The sequence below is a fragment of the Hyperolius riggenbachi genome, chromosome 3 (genome assembly GCF_040937935.1).
Source record: "Hyperolius riggenbachi isolate aHypRig1 chromosome 3, aHypRig1.pri, whole genome shotgun sequence".
Lineage (NCBI taxonomy): Eukaryota > Metazoa > Chordata > Amphibia > Anura > Hyperoliidae > Hyperolius > Hyperolius riggenbachi.
In genome coordinates, this window is record NC_090648.1 from 496,230,976 (window position 1) to 496,252,944 (window position 21,969).

General features: G+C 46.5%; 1 protein-coding gene across 1 annotated transcript in view; it reads left to right on the forward strand.

Annotated features, from left to right (window-relative positions):
• Positions 1-21,969, forward strand: part of DENND2A (DENN domain containing 2A) — a 216,274-nt gene that overhangs the window by 162,945 nt on the left and 31,360 nt on the right. Inside the window, exons 11-14 of the mRNA XM_068278269.1 lie at positions 95-164; positions 18,184-18,261; positions 19,556-19,696; positions 19,850-19,998. Of these exons, the coding sequence (XP_068134370.1) occupies positions 95-164; positions 18,184-18,261; positions 19,556-19,696; positions 19,850-19,998 (438 nt within the window). The remainder of the gene's footprint in view (positions 1-94; positions 165-18,183; positions 18,262-19,555; positions 19,697-19,849; positions 19,999-21,969) is intronic.

Below are 21,969 nucleotides of genomic sequence, written 5' to 3' on the forward strand. Positions count from 1 at the left end.
CAGCTACCGAACTAAAACCAAAAATCCTCAAAAGCATTCTTCTGAATCCTACAAAAATCACACGTTTGTTTTTTGTCTTTTTTTACCCTTGCAGTGAAACCTTTTCCTTTGTGCTGACCGGGGAAGATGGCAGCCGGCGGTTTGGTTACTGTAGGCGACTTCTGGTAAATTCATTATTTTTATCCTGTTTAGGTACTGCACATGCGCGATCTCGTGCACGTGAAATCAGTGGGGGGGAAAAAAAACGCCCCCCCCCCCCCCCCCCCAAAGAAAAATACACCTTTATTTTCAAATAATATATTGTCACCATACTTTGTACTAGGGACATCATTAAAATCTTGTGATAACCAGGACAAATAGGCAGATGAAATGTGTGGATTTTATGTACAGTAGCAGTGTTTATATTAAAACTATAGGGGATGAAATTGGAGAAATAGTGTCTTTTTTTTTTTTTTTTTTTTTTTTTTCCCCCTTGTTTTTCCTTTTTTTAAAATGCATAGAAAATAAAGTAATTACTGAAAACAAATATCAACCCCAAAAAGCGCAATTGGTGGTGAAAAAAACAAGATATAGATCATTTCATTGTGATTAGTAGTGATTAAGCTTTTGGCAAATGAAAGGGATGAGCACTGAAAGGTGAAAATCGCTCTTGTCCGTTAGGGTAAAAACCGCTTTGAGGTGAAGTGCTTACGTTTTTTTTTAAGGTGCCCATTAACAATCCAATTTCCCAAACAATTGACCATCCAATTTATCAGAGACGATCGTTTGGGGGTTCACCAACAGAGGGGAAAATAAGCTGATCAGAAAAAATTGTTCTGAAATTCAGCTTGATAGGACAATTGTTTGTCGTCCATCATCACCATTAACGGTTCCTGATCAGATTGGTCGATCATTCGGGAGATTGTACCATCAAGGGGCACCTTTAGAAGAACGCTGTGTCATTGGAATGGACATTAACCACTTCAGTGCCGGGGGGGGGGCTGCCTGATCGGTGCTGCGTGGGCTCTCCAGCCCGCAGCACCGATCAGCTGGCAGCCAGGGCGATCAGGCTTCCCCCCTTTTTTCCCCACTAGGGGGATGTCCTGCTGGGGGGGCCTGATCGCCGCCGGCTGCCTGCGCTTGCGGGGGCTCTTCAAAGCCCCCCTCCGCAGCGCTTCCTGGCCTCCTTCCCCTTCCCTCCCTCTCCCTCCCCGTGTGAGGCGGCGCAGGACGGAATTCGTCCTGCGCCGGATAGGATAGGCTTCAGCCTATCAGGTGCCGGCGGTCCCCGGCCAATCAGAGGCCGGGGATCGCCGATCTCAGCCACGGCGCTGCTGCGCAGCAGCGCCGTTTACATGTAAACACCGGGGAAGATCTTCCCCGTGTGTTTACATTTACCCTGCGAGCTGCGATCGGCGGCTCGCAGGGTGTTCACGGAGACACGCTCCGTGAACTGACATGGAACGGCCGCTCATACGAGCGGCCGTTTCCATGGAAGCCACTTCAGGATTCAGGGGCGTAGTTAAGCGTACGCCGAATCCTGAAGTGGTTAAAGGGGCACAATGGCGAAAACTTGTAAAATTTCAAATATATGCAAACATGCAAATAAGAAGTACGCTTCTTCCAGAGTAAAATGAGCCATACATTACTTTTCTCCTATGTTGCTGTCGCTTACAGCAGGTAGTAGAAATCTGACATTACCGACAGGTTTTGGACTAGTCTGGAAAAAACATACTACTTATTTGTCTATTTGCACATATTTTCAATTTTACAATTTTTCGCCATAGAATATACTTATAGTATATATATTTTATTTTTTTTTTGTATTTTTTTTTGGTCACTTTAAAAAAAATGTTGCAAAATCCCTCAATCCCCCTCTGTAACCAGATGGGACACATTCTGTGCAGGGCCGGCATTAGGCGAGGGGACAAACAGAGCAGCTGGACAGGGGCCCAGTTCCTTCGGGGTTCCCCTGCTCCCCTCCCTCTCACCCAACTGTTCCTAACCCCAGTATAGGTACCTGCAGAGTGGCCAGGGGAAGCATGCAAGAGTTTGTTCATACTTACCTGTCGTGATGGTATTCTAGTCTCTCTTCTAGAGGTGTACCGAACGGTTCGCCGGCGAACGGTTCCAGGCGAACATTGGGGGTTCGCGTTCGCCTGCGCCAGGCGAACTTTTCCGGAAGTTCGATTCGCCCCATAATGCACTATGAGGGTCAACTTTGACCCTCTGCATCACAGTCAGCAGGCACATTGTAGCCATTCAGGCTACAGTAAGCCCTGGAGCCCCACCCCCCCTTATATAAGGCAGCCTCCGGCGGCCATTACAGTCACTCGTGTGCCTGCTAGAGAGAGGAAAGGGACAGCTGCTGCAGACTTTTTCTCTTAGGGACAGATTAGTTAGGTTCTAGGCTGCTTTGCTTGTTCCTGACTGATTAATATTGCTTTTAAAGCACCCAGCAACAGCTCTTTTCAGAGCTCAACCTGTACATTTTTTTTCCTGACACTTTTGTTGCATGCACAGCCTTGCTAATTGATAGTGTGTGCCACTGCCAGCAGCCCAGCACATTCAGTGACTGACTGCCTGTGTGTGTGACAGGGAGCTGCACATTGTACTACCCAGTACTGCATATACCCCAGTACCTGTTGTGTTTACTTAACCCACCTCATCACTGCATATACCTAGCTTTGTGTTGAGTGAACCCAGCTCACTGCATCTAACTACCCAGTACCTGTTGTGTTTACTTAACCCACCTCATCACTGCATATACCTAGCGTTGTGTTGAGTGAACCCAGCTCACTGCATCTAAGTCTAACTACCTGTTGTGTTGAGTGAGAACCCACCTCACTGCATCTTAAGTACCTTTACTGTATACTGTTCAGTGAACCCAGCTCACTGCATCTAACTACCCAGTACCTGTTGTGTTTACTTAACCCACATCATCACTGCATATACCTAGCCTTGTGTTGAGTGAACCCAGCTCACTGCATCTAACTACCTGTTGTGTTGAGCGTGAGCCCACCTGGCCACCTCACTGCATCTAACTACCTGTTGTGTTGAGTGAGAACCCACCTCACTGCATCTTAAGTACCTTTACTGTTGAGTGAACCCAGCTCACTGAATCTAACTACCTGTTGTGTTGAGTGTGAACCCACCTGGTCACCTCACTGCATCTAACTACCTGTTGTGTTGAGTGAGAACCCACCTCACTGCATCTTAAGTACCTTTACTGTATACTGTTCAGTGAACCCAGCTCACTGCATCTAACTACCCAGTACCTGTTGTGTTTACTTAACCCACATCATCACTGCATATACCTAGCCTTGTGTTGAGTGAACCCAGCTCACTGCATCTAACTACCTGTTGTGTTAGGCGTGAGCCCACCTGGCCACCTCACTGCATCTAACTACCTGTTGTGTTGAGTGTGAACCCACCCGGCCACCTCACTGCATCTAACTACCTGTTGTGTTGAGTGAGAACCCACCTCACTGCATCTTAAGTACCTTTACTGTTGAGTGAACCCAGCTCACTGCATCTAACTACCCAGTACCTGTTGTGTTTACTTAACCCACCTCATCACTGCATATACCTAGCCTTGTGTTGAGTGAACCCAGCTCACTGCATCTAATTACCTGTTGTGTTGAGTGTGAACCCACCTGGCCACCTCACTGCATCTAACTACCTGTTGTGTTGAGTGAGAACCCACCTCACTGCATCTTATGTACCTTTACTGTTGAGTGAACCCAGCTCACTGCATCTAACTACCCAGTACCTGTTGTGTTTACTTAACCCACCTCATCACTGCATATACCTAGCCTTGTGTTGAGTGAACCCAGCTCACTGCATCTAACTACCTGTTGTGTTGAGTGTGAACCCACCTGGCCACCTCACTGCATCTAACTACCTGTTGTGTTGAGTGAGAACCCACCTCACTGCATCTTAAGTACCTTTACTGTTGAGTGAACCCAGCTCACTGCATCTAACTACCTGTTGTGTTGAGTGTGAACCCACCTGGCCACCTCACTGCATCTAACTACCTGTTGTGTTGAGTGTGAACCCACCTGGCCACCTCACTGTATCTAACTACCTGTTGTGTTGAGTGTGAGCCCACCTGGCCACCTCACTGCATCTAACTACCTGTTGTGTTGAGTGTGAGCCCACCTGGTCACCTCACTGCATCTAACTACCTGTTGTGTTGAGTGTGAACCCACCTGGCCACCCCACTGCATCTAACTACCTGTTGTGTTGAGTGTGAGCCCACCTGGCCACCTCACTGCATCTAACTACCTGTTGTGTTGAGTGTGAACCCACCTGGCCACCTCACTGCATCTAACTACCTGTTGTGTTGAGTGTGAACCCACCTGGCCACCCCACTGCATCTAACTACCTGTTGTGTTGAGTGAGAACCCACCTCACTGCATCTTAAGTACCTTTACTGTTGAGTGAACCCAGCTCACTGCATCTAACTACCCAGTACCTGTTGTGTTTACTTAACCCACCTCATCACTGCATATACCTAGCCTTGTGTTGAGTGAACCCAGCTCACTGCATCTAATTACCTGTTGTGTTGAGTGTGAACCCACCTGGCCACCTCACTGCATCTAACTACCTGTTGTGTTGAGTGTGAACCCACCCGGCCACCTCACTGCATCTAACTACCTGTTGTGTTGAGTGAGAACCCACCTCACTGCATCTTAAGTACCTTTACTGTATACTGTTCAGTGAACCCAGCTCACTGCATCTAACTACCCAGTACCTGTTGTGTTTACTTAACCCACATCATCACTGCATATACCTAGCCTTGTGTTGAGTGAACCCAGCTCACTGCATCTAACTACCTGTTGGGTTGAGTGTGAGCCCACCTGGCCACCTCACTGCATCTAACTACCTGTTGTGTTGAGTGTGAACCCACCTGGCCACCTCACTGCATCTAACTACCTGTTGTGTTGAGTGAGAACCCACCTCACTGCATCTTAAGTACCTTTACTGTTGAGTGAACCCAGCTCACTGCATCTAACTACCCAGTACCTGTTGTGTTTACTTAACCCACCTCATCACTGCATATACCTAGCCTTGTGTTGAGTGAACCCAGCTCACTGCATCTAATTACCTGTTGTGTTGAGTGTGAACCCACCTGGCCACCTCACTGCATCTAACTACCTGTTGTGTTGAGTGAGAACCCACCTCACTGCATCTTATGTACCTTTACTGTTGAGTGAACCCAGCTCACTGCATCTAACTACCCAGTACCTGTTGTGTTTACTTAACCCACCTCATCACTGCATATACCTAGCCTTGTGTTGAGTGAACCCAGCTCACTGCATCTAACTACCTGTTGTGTTGAGTGTGAACCCACCTGGCCACCTCACTGCATCTAACTACCTGTTGTGTTGAGTGAGAACCCACCTCACTGCATCTTAAGTACCTTTACTGTTGAGTGAACCCAGCTCACTGCATCTAACTACCTGTTGTGTTGAGTGTGAACCCACCTGGCCACCTCACTGCATCTAACTACCTGTTGTGTTGAGTGAGAACCCACCTCACTGCATCTTAAGTACCTTTACTGTTGAGTGAACCCAGCTCACTGCATCTAACTACCCAGTACCTGTTGTGTTTACTTAACCCACCTCATCACTGCATATACCTAGCCTTGTGTTGAGTGAACCCAGCTCACTGCATCTAATTACCTGTTGTGTTGAGTGTGAACCCACCTGGCCACCTCACTGCATCTAACTACCTGTTGTGTTGAGTGAGAACCCACCTCACTGCATCTTAAGTACCTTTACTGTTGAGTGAACCCAGCTCACTGCATCTAACTACCCAGTACCTGTTGTGTTTACTTAACCCACCTCATCACTGCATATACCTAGCCTTGTGTTGAGTGAACCCAGCTCACTGCATCTAACTACCTGTTGTGTTGAGTGTGAACCCACCTGGCCACCTCACTGCATCTAACTACCTGTTGTGTTGAGTGAGAACCCACCTCACTGCATCTTATGTACCTTTACTGTTGAGTGAACCCAGCTCACTGCATCTAACTACCCAGTACCTGTTGTGTTTACTTAACCCACCTCATCACTGCATATACCTAGCCTTGTGTTGAGTGAACCCAGCTCACTGCATCTAACTACCTGTTGTGTTGAGTGTGAACCCACCTGGCCACCTCACTGCATCTAACTACCTGTTGTGTTGAGTGAGAACCCACCTCACTGCATCTTAAGTACCTTTACTGTTGAGTGAACCCAGCTCACTGCATCTAACCACCTGTTGTGTTGAGTGTGAACCCACCTGGCCACCTCACTGCATCTAACTACCTGTTGTGTTGAGTGAGAACCCACCTCACTGCATCTTAAGTACCTTTACTGTTGAGTGAACCCAGCTCACTGCATCCAACCACCTGTTGTGTTGAGTGTGAACCCACCTGGCCACCTCACTGCATCTAACTACCTGTTGTGTTGAGTGAGAACCCACCTCACTGCATATAGCTAGCATACCCCCGAGATGGACAAAATGGACAAACCAGGTAGAGGAAGAGGTAGAGGCAGACCCAGAGGAAGGCCACCAGGCACCGGCAGGTCTGTGGCTGTGCGAGGTGGTGTTGCTGTGATTTCATGCGGACCTGCCCCAAAATACAGTGCTCAGAAGAAGGCACGTGTCATCACTTCCCAAAATCGTGAGGAGGTGATTGAGTATTTAACACAGAACACCTCATCTCCCGCAGCCACCAGCGCTACAACAAGCACCACATCCGCTGCATTTGACACTTCGCAGGAGTTATGTGGTGGTGGTGGTGAAATCACTGATTCCCAGCCACTACTGCAACAACAACAAGAAGGCGCAGGTACACCACCTCATACGTCTGAGTTAGGTGGCGATAGTATGGACGTAACGTGTGTGGATGGGGATGATGGTGGACCACCTGAAGTTGGTGCACTTGAGGAGGTGTCTGAGGAAAGCGCAGCTGGCCAGGAGGATTATGATGACGATTATACGGATACCACATATGTTCCCGGTAGAGGAGATGACCAGGGGGACAGTTCAGAGGAGGAGTCAGAGAGGAGTAGGAGGAGACGACTCCATGATAGAAGCAGAGGGAGCTCGTCCTCAGAAACAGCTGGGGGCAGTGTCCGGTGCCATGTATCGCCAGCTATGGCCAGGGAGCACACATGCCCTTCAACATCAGCTGCTGCTGATGCCACCGTAGCGCCATCACCCCAAGGGGGCTCAGCGGTTTGGAAATTTTTTCACGTGTGTGTCTCAGATCGGAGCAAAGCCATCTGTTGTCTCTGCCAGCAAAAATTGAGCCGTGGAAAGGCCAACTCTCACGTAGGGACAAGTGCCTTACGAAGGCACCTGGAGAGAAGGCACAAACAGCTATGGCAAGAACACCTGAGTAAAAGCAGCACTCCTCAAAAGACAAGCCAAACTCCTTCTCCTCTTCCTCCTTCAGGTGCATCGTCTTCATCCACTTTCTCCCTTGCACCTTCACAGCCCTCCTCCACACCGCCTCTTCCCTTGAGCGGTTCCTTCTCCTCTGCCCACAGCAGTACCCAGCTGTCCGTGAAGGAAGTATTTGAGCGGAAGAAGCAAATGTCTGCCAGTCACCCTCTTGCCCGGCGTCTGACAGCTGGCGTGGCGGAACTATTAGCTCGCCAGCTATTACCATACAAGCTGGTGGAGTCGGAGGCTTTCCGTAAGTTTGTGGCCATTGGTACACCGCAGTGGAAGATACCAGGCCGCAATTATTTTTCTCAAAAGGCCATACCCAAACTGTACCGTGCAGTTGAGAGGCAAGTGGTGTCATCTCTGGCACACAGCGTTGGGTCAAGGGTCCACCTGACCACGGATGCCTGGTCTGCCAAGCACGGGCAGGGCCACTACATTACATACACAGCCCATTGGGTCAACCTGGTGACCGATGGCAGCAAGCAGGGAGTACGTGGCTGCGCAGAGGACCGACTTGTCACACCTCCACGGCTTGCAGGTAGGCCTCCAACCACCTCCTCTCCACCTGCTATCACCGCTTCGCTGTCGTCATCCTCCTCCTCCTCCTCCTCCTTGGCTGGTGCCGCCATCTCCTCCCCAGCTACACAGCCCCAGCACCCCAGGGCCTATGCTGCATGCCAGGTGCGACGGTGTCATGCAGTGTTAGACATGTCTTGCCTGAAAGCGGAGAGTCACACTGGAGCAGCTCTCCTGGCTGCTCTTAACAAACAGGTGGAGCAATGGCTGACCCCGCACAAGCTTGAGATCGGCAACGTGGTGTGTGACAACGGCAGCAATCTCATTGCTGCGTTGAATTTGGGAAAGCTGACACACATACCCTGCATGGCACATGTGCTTAATCTGGTCGTGCAAAGATTTGTGTCCAAGTACCCAGGCTTAGAGGACGTCCTGAAGCAGGCCAGGAAGTTGTGTGGGCATTTCAGGCGCTCTTACAAGGCCATGGCACGCTTTGCAGAGATTCACCGGCAAGTTGTTTCTACGCTGAGACGCCTGATTTGCGATAGCCCGACTCGCTGGAATTCCACCCTGCTGATGTTCTCTCGCCTGCTAGACCAGGAGAAAGCCGTCACCCACTACCTGTATCATTACAGTACAAGGACACAATCTGGGAGGATGGGGATGTTGTGGCCCAACAACTGGACACTGATGCGAAATGCATGCAGGGTCATGGAGCCCTTTGAGGAGGTGACCAAACTGGTGAGTCGCGATGAGGGCACCATCAGCGACTTGATCCCCTACGCCTACTTCCTGGAGCGTGCCGTGCGTAGAGTGGTGGATACAGCTGTGGAAGAGCGTGAACAAGAAGAGTTAGGGCAGCAGGATTCATTGGAGCCATTTACACACGAACCCGATGTTTCCACAACACCGGCGGCAGCACAGAGGGGGGAGGAGGAGGAAGAAGAGGAGTCGTGTGGGGAAGGAGAGGAGTCAGACTCTGATGATGGTGATGATGAGGAAGGTGTTTCTGTGGAGGAGGAAGAGGCGGTGGAAGGAGAACAACCGCGGCAGCCATCACAAGGGGCTTCTGCTGCTCCACGTTCCCGTGGTATTGTTCGTGGCTGGGGGGAGGAAGAGGAGTTGCGTCCCGTCACTGAGGAAGAGCAAGAGGAGATGGAGAGTACCTCTGCATCCAGCTTTGTGCAGATGTCCTCTTTCATGTTGTCCAGCCTGTTGAGGGACCCCCGTATCAAAAAACTCAAGACGAATGACCTGTACTGGGTGGCCACGCTACTAGACCCTCGGTACAGGCACAAAGTGGCGGACCTCTTACCAACTCAACAAAAGGCGGAAAGGATGCAGCACTTGCAGAACAAGCTGTCGATGATGCTTTACAATGCGTTTAAGGGTGATGTGGCTGCACAACGCAATCAAGGTACCACTGGCAGTAACCCTCCTCCTCCCAAGTCCACGCAGGCAAGAACAGCACGCTCCAGCGATCTCAGGGTGATGTCGGACATGCGGACGTTCTTTAGTCCAACTCCTCGCCATAGTCCTTCCGGATCCACCCTCCACCAACGCCTGGACCGGCAGGTAGCCGACTACCTGGCCTTGAGTGTGGATGTAGACTCTGCGAAAAGCGACGATGAACCCTTGGACTACTGGTTGCGCAAGGCTTGACCTGTGGCCAGAGCTGTCCCAATTTGCCATACAACTTCTCTCTTGCCCTGCCGCAAGCGTCCTGTCAGAAAGGACCTTCAGTGCAGCTGGAGGCATAGTTACTGAGAAGAGAAGTCGCCTAAGTCACGACAGTGTTCAGTACCTGACCTTTATCAAAATGAATGAGGAATGGATCACGGAGGGCTACTGCACGACCGAAGACTAAGTCAGTCCACTCCCCACACACAGCATCTCTGCCTGCAGGCCGCTTGACTGCCTTCTCCGCCACTATTAACAGGGTCCAGGACTCTAGGCGGATTCCTGAATTTTTAAGGCCGCTGCTAGCAGCGGCCGCTACACTAATTTTTCTGGTGCGTGTACATGTGCCCATCCCCCTTCATGATCATTACCTTGCCGCGGTGAAGGGGCTTGCGCATCACAATGAAGCAATGACCGCCGGCTATTTGAGTGTCTCGGGTGGGGGTGGCACACAAAAGATATTAAGGCCGTTGCTTCATTGTGGTCAGACCAAATTTGATCAGCTGGAAAGTCACTGTTCTGTCATTCAGCTACATCAGCCGGGCAAGCATATGGGCTGAAAAGCCACCATCACCTGCACTCTCGTCACGGTGCGCACCAGTCCAGCACGGCCGTCACTACACAAACGGCTGTTTGCAGTCACTGCATACCTTTCACTGCATCTGTGACTGCACATTATACCTGGCAGTCAGTGCATAACTTGCACTTGAATGGATACACTTTCAAACAATTTAAAAATACAACCATCTAAACTTTCAAACAATTTAAAAATACAACCATCTATCATTTTCAAAAAATTTAAAAAAAGGGCAAAAAAACTTGCCCTCCGTAAAACATTCTTGGCAAATGCTTTCGACTTGGTTTGTCTTCCGCTGGCTCAAGGGTCCATCTGACCACAGATGCCTGGTCTGCAAAGCACGGTCAGGGCAGCTACAGCATGGGTCTCAGCAGGCTCCCACTTCGGGCCGCAATCCAACCTTCATTCCCCGCGGTGACAATGGCAGACTTGCCCTCCATAACGGATTCCCGTTAAAGGATTTAAAGTTAGTTCATTTCAATTAGGGCCGCAAAAGGTCCTCCTGAGTCCTGTATTGTTGTTTTTGGTCACTACCTCGGGGCGGGCGTGCATGCCTGCCTGCTTCCCTCCTTGCCTGGATGTGTGGTGGTAGACGTTGATCAGGCTCCAACTCCGGAACGCAATACAAGAGGGAGCTTGTCCTCAGAATCAGCTGGGGGCAGTGTCAGGCTCCATGTATCGCCAGCTATGGCCAGACAGCCAACGTGCCCTTCAACGTCCGCTGCTGATGCCACCGTAGCGCCATCAGCCCAGGGGGGCTCAGCGGTTTGGAAATTTTTTCACGTGTGTGTCTCAGATCGGAGCAAAGCCATCTGTTGTCTCTGCCAGCAAAAATTGAGCCGTGGAAAGGCCAACTGTCACGTAGGGACAAGTGCTTTACGAAGGCACCTGGAGAGAAGGCACAAACAGCTATGGCAAGAACACCTGAGGAAAAGAAGCACCCCTCAAAAGACATGCAGCGGAGAACAACCGTGGCAGGGGGCTTCTGCTGCTCCACGTTCCCATGGTATTGTTCGTGGCTGGGGGGAGGAAGAATGGATACACTTTTAAACAATTTAAAAATGCAACCATCTAAACTTGTAAACAATTTAAAAATACAACCATCTAAACTTTCAAACAATTTAAAAATACAACCATCTAAACTTTCAAACAATTTAAAAATACAACCATCTAAACTTGTAAACAATTTTAAAATACTACCATCTAAACTTTCAAACAATTTAAAAATACAACCATCTATCATTTTCAAAAAATTTAAAAAAAGGGCAAAAAAACTTGCCCTCCGTAAAACATTCTTGGCAAATGCTTTCGACTTGGTTTGTCTTCCGCTGGCTCAAGGGTCCATCTGACCACAGATGCCTGGTCTGCAAAGCACGGTCAGGGCAGCTACAGCATGGGTCTCAGCAGGCTCCCACTTCAGGCCGCAATCCAACCTTCATTCCCCGCGGTGACAATGGCAGACTTGCCCTCCATAACGGATTCCCGTTAAAGGATTTAAAGTTAATTCATTTCAAATACACAGCAGGGCCTCGAAAGTCCGCCTCCTGTATTGTTATTTTTGGTCACTACCTCGGGGCGGGCGTGCATGCCTACCTGCTGCCCTCCTTGGATGTGTAGTGGTAGCCGTTTCTCAGGCTCCACACCGGATTCCATCCCTCATTCCCCGGCCATTACCCGGGGTCACAAATGACAGACTTGCCCGCCTCCATATGATTCTCGTGAAAGGAATGTGGTGTCATCTTTGCCCGCCATAACTGGTTCTCGTTAAAGGATTTAAAGTACATTCATTTCAAATACACAGCAGGGCCTCGAAAGTCCGCCTCCTGTATTGTTATTTTTGGTCACTACCTCGGGGCGGGCGGGCGTGCATGCCTGCCCGCTGCCCTCCTTGGATGTGTAGTGGTAGCCGTTGCTCAGGCTCCACACCGGATTCAAACCTCTCATTCCCCGGCCATTACCCGGGGTCACAATGGCAGACTTGCCCGCCTCCACAGGATTCTCATTGTAGCGGTACTGAACAAGTACACAGCAAGTAGAAAATGTAAATTAAAAACAAAACGTAAGCTTTTTAACAATGCCATGGAAAGTTGAGAAGGAAGTCACACATTACCTGACATCACTGAGTGAGGAAGAGCAATCACGCCATGTTGCGCAGTAGTCCAGCATGGCCGTCACTACACAAACAGCTGTTTGCGGTGCGTTACACAGTGAGTTTGGTGTGTCAGTGTGAAGCAGTACTCTAATTACACTCCCTGTTTGATGTATACACATGCAAGATGTTTGAAAGCACGTTAGGCCTGCAATTTAGCATTCAATGTGATTTCTGCCCTTAAAACGCTGCTTTGCGTCACATCCAGATTTTTCACCGGGACTTTTGGCATGTATCCCACTCCGCCATGCCCCCCTCCAGGTGTTAGACCCCTTGAAACATCTTTTCCATCACTTTTGTGGCCAGCATAATTTTTTCCATTTTTCAAAGTTCGCCTCCCCATTGAAGTCTATTGCGGTTCGCGAATTTTTCCGCGAACCGAACCTTCCGCGGAAGTTCGCGAACCCGGTTCGCGAACTGAAAATCGGAGGTTCGCGACATCTCTACTCTCTTCATTTGGTTGGATTTTTTTTTTCCTGGGTCTGTTCCTCTATCACATATCTTACTGGCAAAATACTAAAGGTGGCCACACCTCTCTCGACTTAGCGGCCAATAATTATCGAATCGGTGCGACAAAACCCCCCGCGCTGTTCCCCCTAGAGCAGTGATCTGCAAACTTGGCTCTCCAGCTGTTAAGGAACTACAAGTCCCACAATGCATTTGCCTTTATGAATCATGACTAGGGCTGTCAGACTTCCGCAATGCATTGTGGGACTTGTAGATCCTTAATAGCTGGAGAGCCAAGTTTGCAGATCACTGCCCTAGAGTATAAATGTGCCCTCTTGTGTGCATGTATACATTACCAGTTCTGGCAATCGCCGGGTGGCACCCATCCATCTTCAGAATTCTGCTGCGCCATTAGCACTATCCATGCTGCCGGCATGTGGCGAGCGTGTGACGTCACGTGAGCTAAACGCTGGCAGCATGTGCAGTGCTAATGGAGCAGCAGAATTCTGAAGACGGGTGGGCAACATAATACATTAGGGGGCAGCGGCAGATGCAATGGACTTGGACGATTGCCAAGAGATTTCAGCATGAAATTGATCGGGAATCAGCCTGGGGTGTATGGGCAGCTGACAGATCTCTCTAATCAGATTCCATCAGAGAGAGATTTGTCTCTTGGTCGAATCTGCCCATTATTGCCTGATGTATAGATCCTGGTTAAATTTCAAGCAACAAAAATGATACACAGGCGCATTATACAGATCCGTGCTGCTTCTCACACAAATGCAGTCAACAGCAACAACAAGAGTGATTTGACAGACCTGGACTAGATATGTTTGTTTGTTGTTGTTTTTTTGTTTTGTTTTGGGGTTTTTTATGTTATTGAGAGACAAACCGAACCTTGGCTATATGATCAGAAAGGTGGCTGAAGGTTAGCAGTAAATAACATTTGGGTTATTTCCAATTGTAGTCTAGCGGATATCCTAAAACTTTAAACTTATGATGCACGAAATCCAAAAAGCTAGTGTCTGTCATATTTTCAAAGCTACCATAAAATAGCGATTTTTAGAAATTAAAGGAATTAGGACCTGAAGAGAGAGGGATATGGAGGCTGCCATATTTATTTCCTTTTAAACAATACCAGTTGCCTAGCAGTAGTTTCTGAATCGCACACCTGAAACAAGCATGCAGCCAATCTTGTCAGATTTTTGTCAGAAACACCTGATATGCTGCATGCTTGTTCAGAGTCTTTGGCTAAAAGTATTATGCTGAATACACACGGTTCGTTAGAGGCAGAGGATCAGCAGGGCAGCCAGGCTACCAGTATTGTTTAAAATGTATTAAAATTAAATGTCAGCCTCCATATCCCTCTCGTTTCAGGTTCCCTTTAATAGCATTTGTAATAACTGGCATAATTAGAGGTTTATTTTTGAGCTATTCACACTTCATTCTAATAAACTCTGGCCAAACCTAGTTGTTGTAATGTTGGACATTGTGGAAACTGGTTAGAGCTTCTTCTGGATTCTTATCTCACAGAAGATCAATGACCAGGAAGGAGGTTAGAAGAACAGGAAGTTGAGCAATTAGACCTTGACTGACACACAGACTGCAATAACAACCCTGGCAAAGGTCCTTTCCTTAAAGGACCTCTGTCGCGAAAATCTTAACATTTAAAATATACAAATTAGAAGTATGTTCTAACAGAGTAAAATGAGCCATACATTTATTTTCTCCTATGTTGCTGTCACTTACAATAGGTAGTAGAAATCTGACATTACCGACAGATTTTAGACTAGCCCATCTTCTCATGGGGGGGAGGGGTCCTCAGGGTTTTCTTTATTTTTAAAAGCACTTAGTGAATGGCAGTTGCTCCATCCAACTGCCAAAAAAGTGTGCAGCGAGCAGGGAGGCTGGCCAGCATCCTTGTATAAATCTTTTTCAGGGAATGTCTTTGTAAAGAATAAAGGCCACGCTGAGAATCTCCAATGAAGAGATGGACTAGCCCAAAACCGGTCGCTTCTGTCAGATTTCTACTACCTGCTGTAAGTGACGGCAACATAGGAGAAAAGTAATACCCTAGAAGAAACATACTTCTTATTTGTATGTGTTTAAAATTTTAAGATTTTCGCAGCACTTCCTCTTTAACAAAACATGAATGCCTGGTACACATCATGCAATTTTCTTATCCGATCTACAGGAAATTTACCGTTGTTTGATCATATTCAGCATGTCCGATCTATTTCCGATCGAGAAAGGAACGATGTTGAGATCAGTACTGCACAAAATTGATCCCTTTTCTCACTTGTTGCTTGCAGCATAGTAGGCATGAAAATATCAGCTATGGAGAAAACTCAGACGAAAAAATGAATTGAATAAAGGCCACAGACTGTTCAATGTGCTCTCTAAAAAGATGTGCAAAATGTGCTATATAAGGGTACGTTTCCACTTGAGCGGCGCGATTTGCTCGCGGAAACCGCGTCAACGAATCCGCATGCGGTTGCGGATTCGTTGACGTTTCCATGCGGATTTTCACGCGGAATCGCCCGCGGTTTTAACGACGCGATTTTAACCATGTCAATGCCGGCAAGCATTGACATGGGTTTTTAGACGAAATCGCACGCGGAAACGCCGGGAAAACCGCAAGATTAAAGAGCTTGCGGTTTTCCTATTTAGTTACATTACCGACGATTCGCGTGCGGCGTGCGAATTCTGATGGCTCTGCTGGGCAGATTTTTTCTGCATAGCGAGCCGCACAGAATTCCTCACAAGTGGAAACAGCGCCATCCACTTGTATTGGTTGAGCGAATCTGCATGCAGGAAACGCATGCAGATTCGCTCGAGTGGAAACGAGCCCTAAGAGTTAATTATTTTATTTCACACATTTTTAGTTATACTCTAGTACTTTTCTATATACTTCAAGTTCTACTTTTTATCGTTTTTTTTTCCAACTAGAACATTAAAATGTGCATAAAAATGTATATGAAATAGTTGTATTCATTCTTGCGTTCATGTTTATTAGTAGATTTTATAGAATAAAGAAGCAGTAAAAGCAATTCTAGAGTATTTGGTAATTAATATACAATTACTACTACATTTATTTAAGTAATAATAGAATGGTAATTAACAATAATGGAGAAATTATAAATAATTTGCTTTTAATGCTTAGTATTGTAAATATATTATTAGTATCGGTACCTCTCTTTCTAACCTGCTTTGCTGGTTATTTCAGAGCAAACACGTCACAGTTTTGTGTATCTTAACCTGAATACAAGAGTTCAAAGGCTCTTCTGAGCGGTTTCTGTTGCAGACCGCAAACTGATTTGTAATGTCTCTCCCACTCGGTCTATTCAGCAAAAAGGCAAAACTTGTCTGTGCCGAGCAAGGAGTTAAACCCACATAATACAAAGTACACAGAGGTTTACAAGCATGACATTCCATGCATGGCCAAGTGTAACATGAAAATCCCGATCACAGGATCTGTACAAATGGCACAGAAGACCGTAAAGCAAAATTATCATTTAAAACTACAGCACCGTTTTATATCTTATTTCAGACATGTTAATAGGCTGGATACACTCCCTGCAATTTTACCATCAGATCGATGGGAAATTGTCCTGTCGTTTGATCATTTCCAGCACGTCCAATCTGCTTCCGATCGAGAAAGTTATTTTAAACGGGAGATGAAAAATTAACAGTTTCCTCTAGGAGAAAACTTAGATAAATACCCATATGCAACTTTACCTGAGTTTTATCCTAGGAGATACATTTTTAATCTTCTCTTTTCAATAACTTTTCAGCCCTTTTGCAATTAAAAAAAAAAAAAAAAAAAAGTACCAACAAGTAGGTTAAAAAGTACTATGAAAATTTGAGTATTTATTGCTTGCTGGTGAGTTAAAAGGAATTCTATTGACAAGGTGTGAATAGATCACCTAGGATAAATAGTGAATTGCATAGCGGTCATGGTGATTTGAAATAAGGGCCCGTGTGTTTTTTGGGGGGGATGTTGGAGTAAATTGGAGCAAGTGGACAAAGCCCTTCCAAACACCAAGGTAACATACAAACTCCATGTAAATGGCTTCTTCCATAGTACTAAAACTGTGGTGTAGGACTCACTGTTGCACCACTGGATAAATATACAATGTCAAAGGATACCCAAAGTGACATGTGACATGATGAGATAGACAAGTGTATGTACAGTGCCTAGCACATAAATAACTAGGCTGTGTTTCTTTCTTTCTTTCTCTGCCTGAAAGAGTTAAATATCAGGTATGCAAGTGGCTGTCTCAGTCCTGACTCAGACAGGAAGTGACTACAGTGTGACCCTCACTGATAAGAAATTACAACTATAAAACACTTTCCTAGCAGAAAATGGCTTCTGAGAGCAGGAAAGAGATAAAAAGGGTCAATAGCTCATAGATTTTAGCTCTGGCATACTTCAATGCATGTGTCATTGAGCAAAAACAATAAAACAGTTAAAACTTTAAAAAGTAGATTTAAACATAAAATAAAATAAAACTCTGGAATATCTTTAAAAAAATCATTTTTAGGAGAAGGAAGATAGATACAATCATTTATTTTATTAGTTCATTTTTGCCTCGGGTGTCCTTTAACCCTCCTGGCGGTTTGCTAAAAATCCGCCAGGGGCAGTGTTGCCAACTCATCCCTTTAAATACGGACGCTTATGAATTATACATGTCTTGTGGCTAGTTAGATGCAGTTTAGGCACTGATTATGTGTGAGAAGCTCCAGAACCTGTATAACTTAGATGTGTCAGTATTTAAAGGGATGAGTTGGCAACCCTGGCCAGGGGGCAGCAAATCCGTTTTTAAAAAAAAAAAAAAAAATTATTTTTCATGTAGCGAGACAAGGTCTCGCTACATGATAGCCGCTTCTCAGCGGCATCCCCACAGCCCCTCCGATCGCCTCTGGCGATCGGAGATCAGGAGATCCCGTTCAAAGAACGGGATCTCCTGGAGGGCTTCCCCCGTCGCCATGGCGACGGGTGGGATGACGTCGTGACGTCATAGGGAACTCCGATCCACCCCACAGCGCTGACTGGCACTGATTGGCCAGGCAGCGCACGGGGTCTGGGGAAGGGAGGGCGGCCGCGGCGCGACGAATAGCGGCGGCGATCGCATTGCACACGCAGCTAGCAAAGTGCTAGCTGCGTGTAGCAAAAAAAAAAATTATGCAAATCGGCCCAGCGGGGCCTGAGCGGTGCCTTCCGGCGGCATAGCCCGTGCTCAGCACGGGCTTACCGCCAGGGAGGTTAAGGAAATGTGACCTATCGTACACTCTCATCTTACTGCTGTAGATCTGAGAACAATAACTCACTGACACCTCTCTCTACCCAGCAGCTTTTTGTGTCTAACTTCCCACTTTGTTTTTTCAGCCCAGCGGGAAGGGGAAACGTCTTCCTGAAGTTTACTGTATTGTCAGCCGGCTTGGCTGCTTCAACCTCTTCTCAAAGGTAAAGAGGTGGTGGGTGAGTTGCGCAGAGCCAGGATTCCATAATATCTGAAAGTGCTCTTGTGGAGAAGCCTTGTGGAGAAGGCAGAGTAATTTGCTGTTTTCAGGTCTATACACATGCTCAGCAAAAGTCGCCTCAAACAATGCTGCAGCGATTACTTTACCGGCAACAAAGACAAACGGCGAGTCTTTCCAACGACGTTGTCCGCACACTGATACTGCAAACTACCAACTCATTTAAATACCACATGCGCAAGTGGAAGTGACAGTATGCACAACATGCACACATTCTGTAGAATGGAGGCTCCCTAAGCTTATCAGCGTTTACTAATCGGCACTTGTATTGTCCTGAGGAAGCGCGCTGTGACCCGCGAAATGCGTTGCCTGTGCTTAGTAAATTATTCTTTGTTGACTTTGTTATACACACCTGGATGCCTCTTTTCCCATAAATTACATTCTGTAGAACAGTGTCATTTGAACAATATTGTACACACGTGGCCAACTGCGTGATATCTACCCAACAGTCGCCTGAGTTGATCAGATATCTGTTGTTTGTTTGTATTTTGGCTACACTTTTTTTTTTTTTTTTTCAATAGTTGTTCGGTATTGCGAAATCTGGCGTTTGTCCAACATTTCAAGCAACTATACCTCTTATCATATATACCCCCCCCCATATAAACCCCATCATCGTCAAAGATCACCATGGCCAGTCAGGGGGGAAGCTTTGGCGTGCCACCAATCAGGCGGGGGTGTTGCTTCTTTTGCTGATGCCAATGTTCTCACGGGCGGGGCCACGGCACCGTCATTGGGCCAATCACTGCACTCAGTCAGTAGCAGTGACATCTGATAGGTCACTGCTACTGAGTACAGGGATTGGCCCAATGACAGTGCCGTAGTAGCTCCAGTGAGACAATCTGCATCACCCGATTGGTCGCAGCAGGTGCCACCGGTCGAATGAGGATGGTTATTTGGGGATGCGTGGATGACGAGTGTAGTGTGTGTTTGCCAGGAAGGCAGGTGGGAGAGTGGAGTGGAGAGGAGGCAGGTGCCAGGTGGCCCAAACTGTTTGTTGAAATGTCGCCCATTTTGCTGCCGTAATCACATGATTCAGGAGGCCCATCCCTGCTAATGTGGTATCAGAGATCAGTGCTACTAAATTTGTATTGCTGTGTTTAGAAAGTCCTTCGTGTAATTTTAGATAGTTGGCACCTTTTGATAGGTTTCATTTGGTTTCCTTTTCAAGTGTTAATTTTAAACAACTTGCATTACTGAAAAGCCTATTTGTGCCCTTACAGATCCTGGACGAGGTAGAGAAAAGAAGAGGCCTCTCTCCAGCTTTAGTGCAGCCGTTCATGAGGGCCATCATGGAGGCCCCGTTTCCAGCTTTAGGGAAGAAAATCACAGTGAAGAACTTCCTGCCGGGATCAGGGAATGAGGTACGGGCCTTGTGTGGGAAGTAGTTTGATAAGCCATGTTATGAGAAGATGTGATTGGTGGAGGAAGGATTCCCTCAGCCGGTGACTGGGAGGGATTTTCTCAGCTGAAGAAAATTGCTGGACCACGCCTCTCCTCTGTTCTGTTCTTCACAGGTGATAGAACTCTGTCGGCCTCTGGATTCCAGACTTGAACATGTGGACTTTGAAGCTCTCTTTTCAACGCTGAGCGTGCGGCACCTCGTACAAGTCTTCGCTTCACTCCTTCTGGAAAGAAGAGTCATCTTCATGGCAGAAACCTTAAGGTACAGGTCTTTTTTGTAAATATACATAGGAGGATGTGTTGTGAACAGAAGGGAATATAGCTTCCCCCTCATATATGAGGGGTGAAGGGCAGGAACAACTTTTTGCACACTAAGGTAGCTCAGACACACCCTTTCTTCTCCTCATTTATTTATTTGAATCAGACTCTTTGTGACGACATGTACTTTTGCACACCAGATGTCTCTGTCAATCACTGCTTCTTTCAGCTGTTGCATAGGCGTATTCATAGCTTCACATATATTGTCTATCCATCTTGGCCTCTGTTGTCTTCTTCTTGTGCCCTCAATTTTTTAAATCAATGATTTCTCCAAAGAATCTGGGCTTCTCATAATTTGACCAAAGTATTTGAGTTTTAATAGTAGTATCAACCCTTCTAGTGTACACTCTGACCTTATTTCTTTAAGTGTTGGCTGGTTAGATCTTCAGTCCAGGGAGCTCTTAGTAACTTTCCCCACCCCCATATTTCAAAAGCATCAATTATTCTATGCAAGGCCTTAGTTATAGTCCAACTTTCACAGCCGTATGTTACTGCTGGGAAGACCATAGCTTTAACTATCCTAATCTTTGTTGGTCAAGTGACTTTCCTTTAAAGAGAACCTGAACTGAAAATAAAAAGTCAAAACAAACATACACAGGTCATACGTACCTCCCATGTAGTCTGCTCATCAATCTCTTCTCTCCTGCGTCCTGTTTGTCCACTGTGATCAATAGAATTCTCTGTCGTCCATTTTGAAATGGCCATTACCCCATAACAGCTTCCTGGTCAGCACATTGTTAAACTGTTATATTGCCCACTTGAGCCATAGGGAAACATGGACATTACCTTGCACTGTCAGTTGTAACTGACAGCAGCTGATATATATAACTGACAGCAACTGGTATATTTCAGTTCTGACAAAATATTGTCAGAACTGGAAGGGATCACTGTAAGAAGAAATGGTGAGCTTCTGAGAGGAAACTGATGGCGAGGTAATAATAATAATAATAATAATAATTGCTGTATTTGTATAGCGCCTTTTCTCCTGTCAGACTCAAAGCGCTTGCGAGGCCGCCACTAGAGCGCACTCAGTAGGCAGTAGCAGTGTTAGGGAGTCTTGCCCAAGAAACTCCTTACTGAAATAGGTGCTGGCTTACTGAACAGGCAGATCCGAGATTCGAACCCAGGTCTCCTGTGTCGAGGCAGAGCCCTTAACCATTACACTGTCCAGCCACTATCCAGGTAAGTATGTAATATTAATTTGCAGCTACATCATGTGTTTATTTTAAATATTTTTTTCTCAGTTCAGGTTCCCTTGAAGTATCTTGTTTAAATTTGCCATAGCTTTCCTCCCAAGCAACAAGTATCTCGTAATCTCATGGCTGCAGTCACCATCTTTGACCAGGAAGATGACATATGTTAAGACTTCTACTTTATCCCTAATCTATTTGCAAATGGTTTATTGGAGCACATGGCATGACTTAAGTTTTCTTTATATTAAGCAGTAGACCAGCTTTAGCACTTCCTTGTTTAACATTCATAATTAGGCTTTTCAGTTCTTCCTCAGTTTCAGCCATCAGAGTGGTATCACCGGCATATGTCAGATTGCTAATATTCTGCCAGTTGGTTTAATTCAGCATGGAACTCCTCCAAGCCAGCTTTTCACATAACATATTTAGCCTATGAGTTAAATAAGATAACCATTTGCAACCTTGTCATACTTGTTTGCCAATTTTGATCCAGTCTGTTATTTCATACTCCGTTCTACCTGTTGCTTCTTGGTTTGCATATAGATTCACCCTTACTGTCCTTCAAAAACCACAAAACGTGAGCCACCTAATTAATATTTTTTATTTTATTTAAGTATTTATATAGCGTTGACATATTACGCAGCGCTGTACAGAGTATATATATTATATATATATATATATATATATATATATCTATCTATCTCTATCTCTCTCTCTCTCTCTCT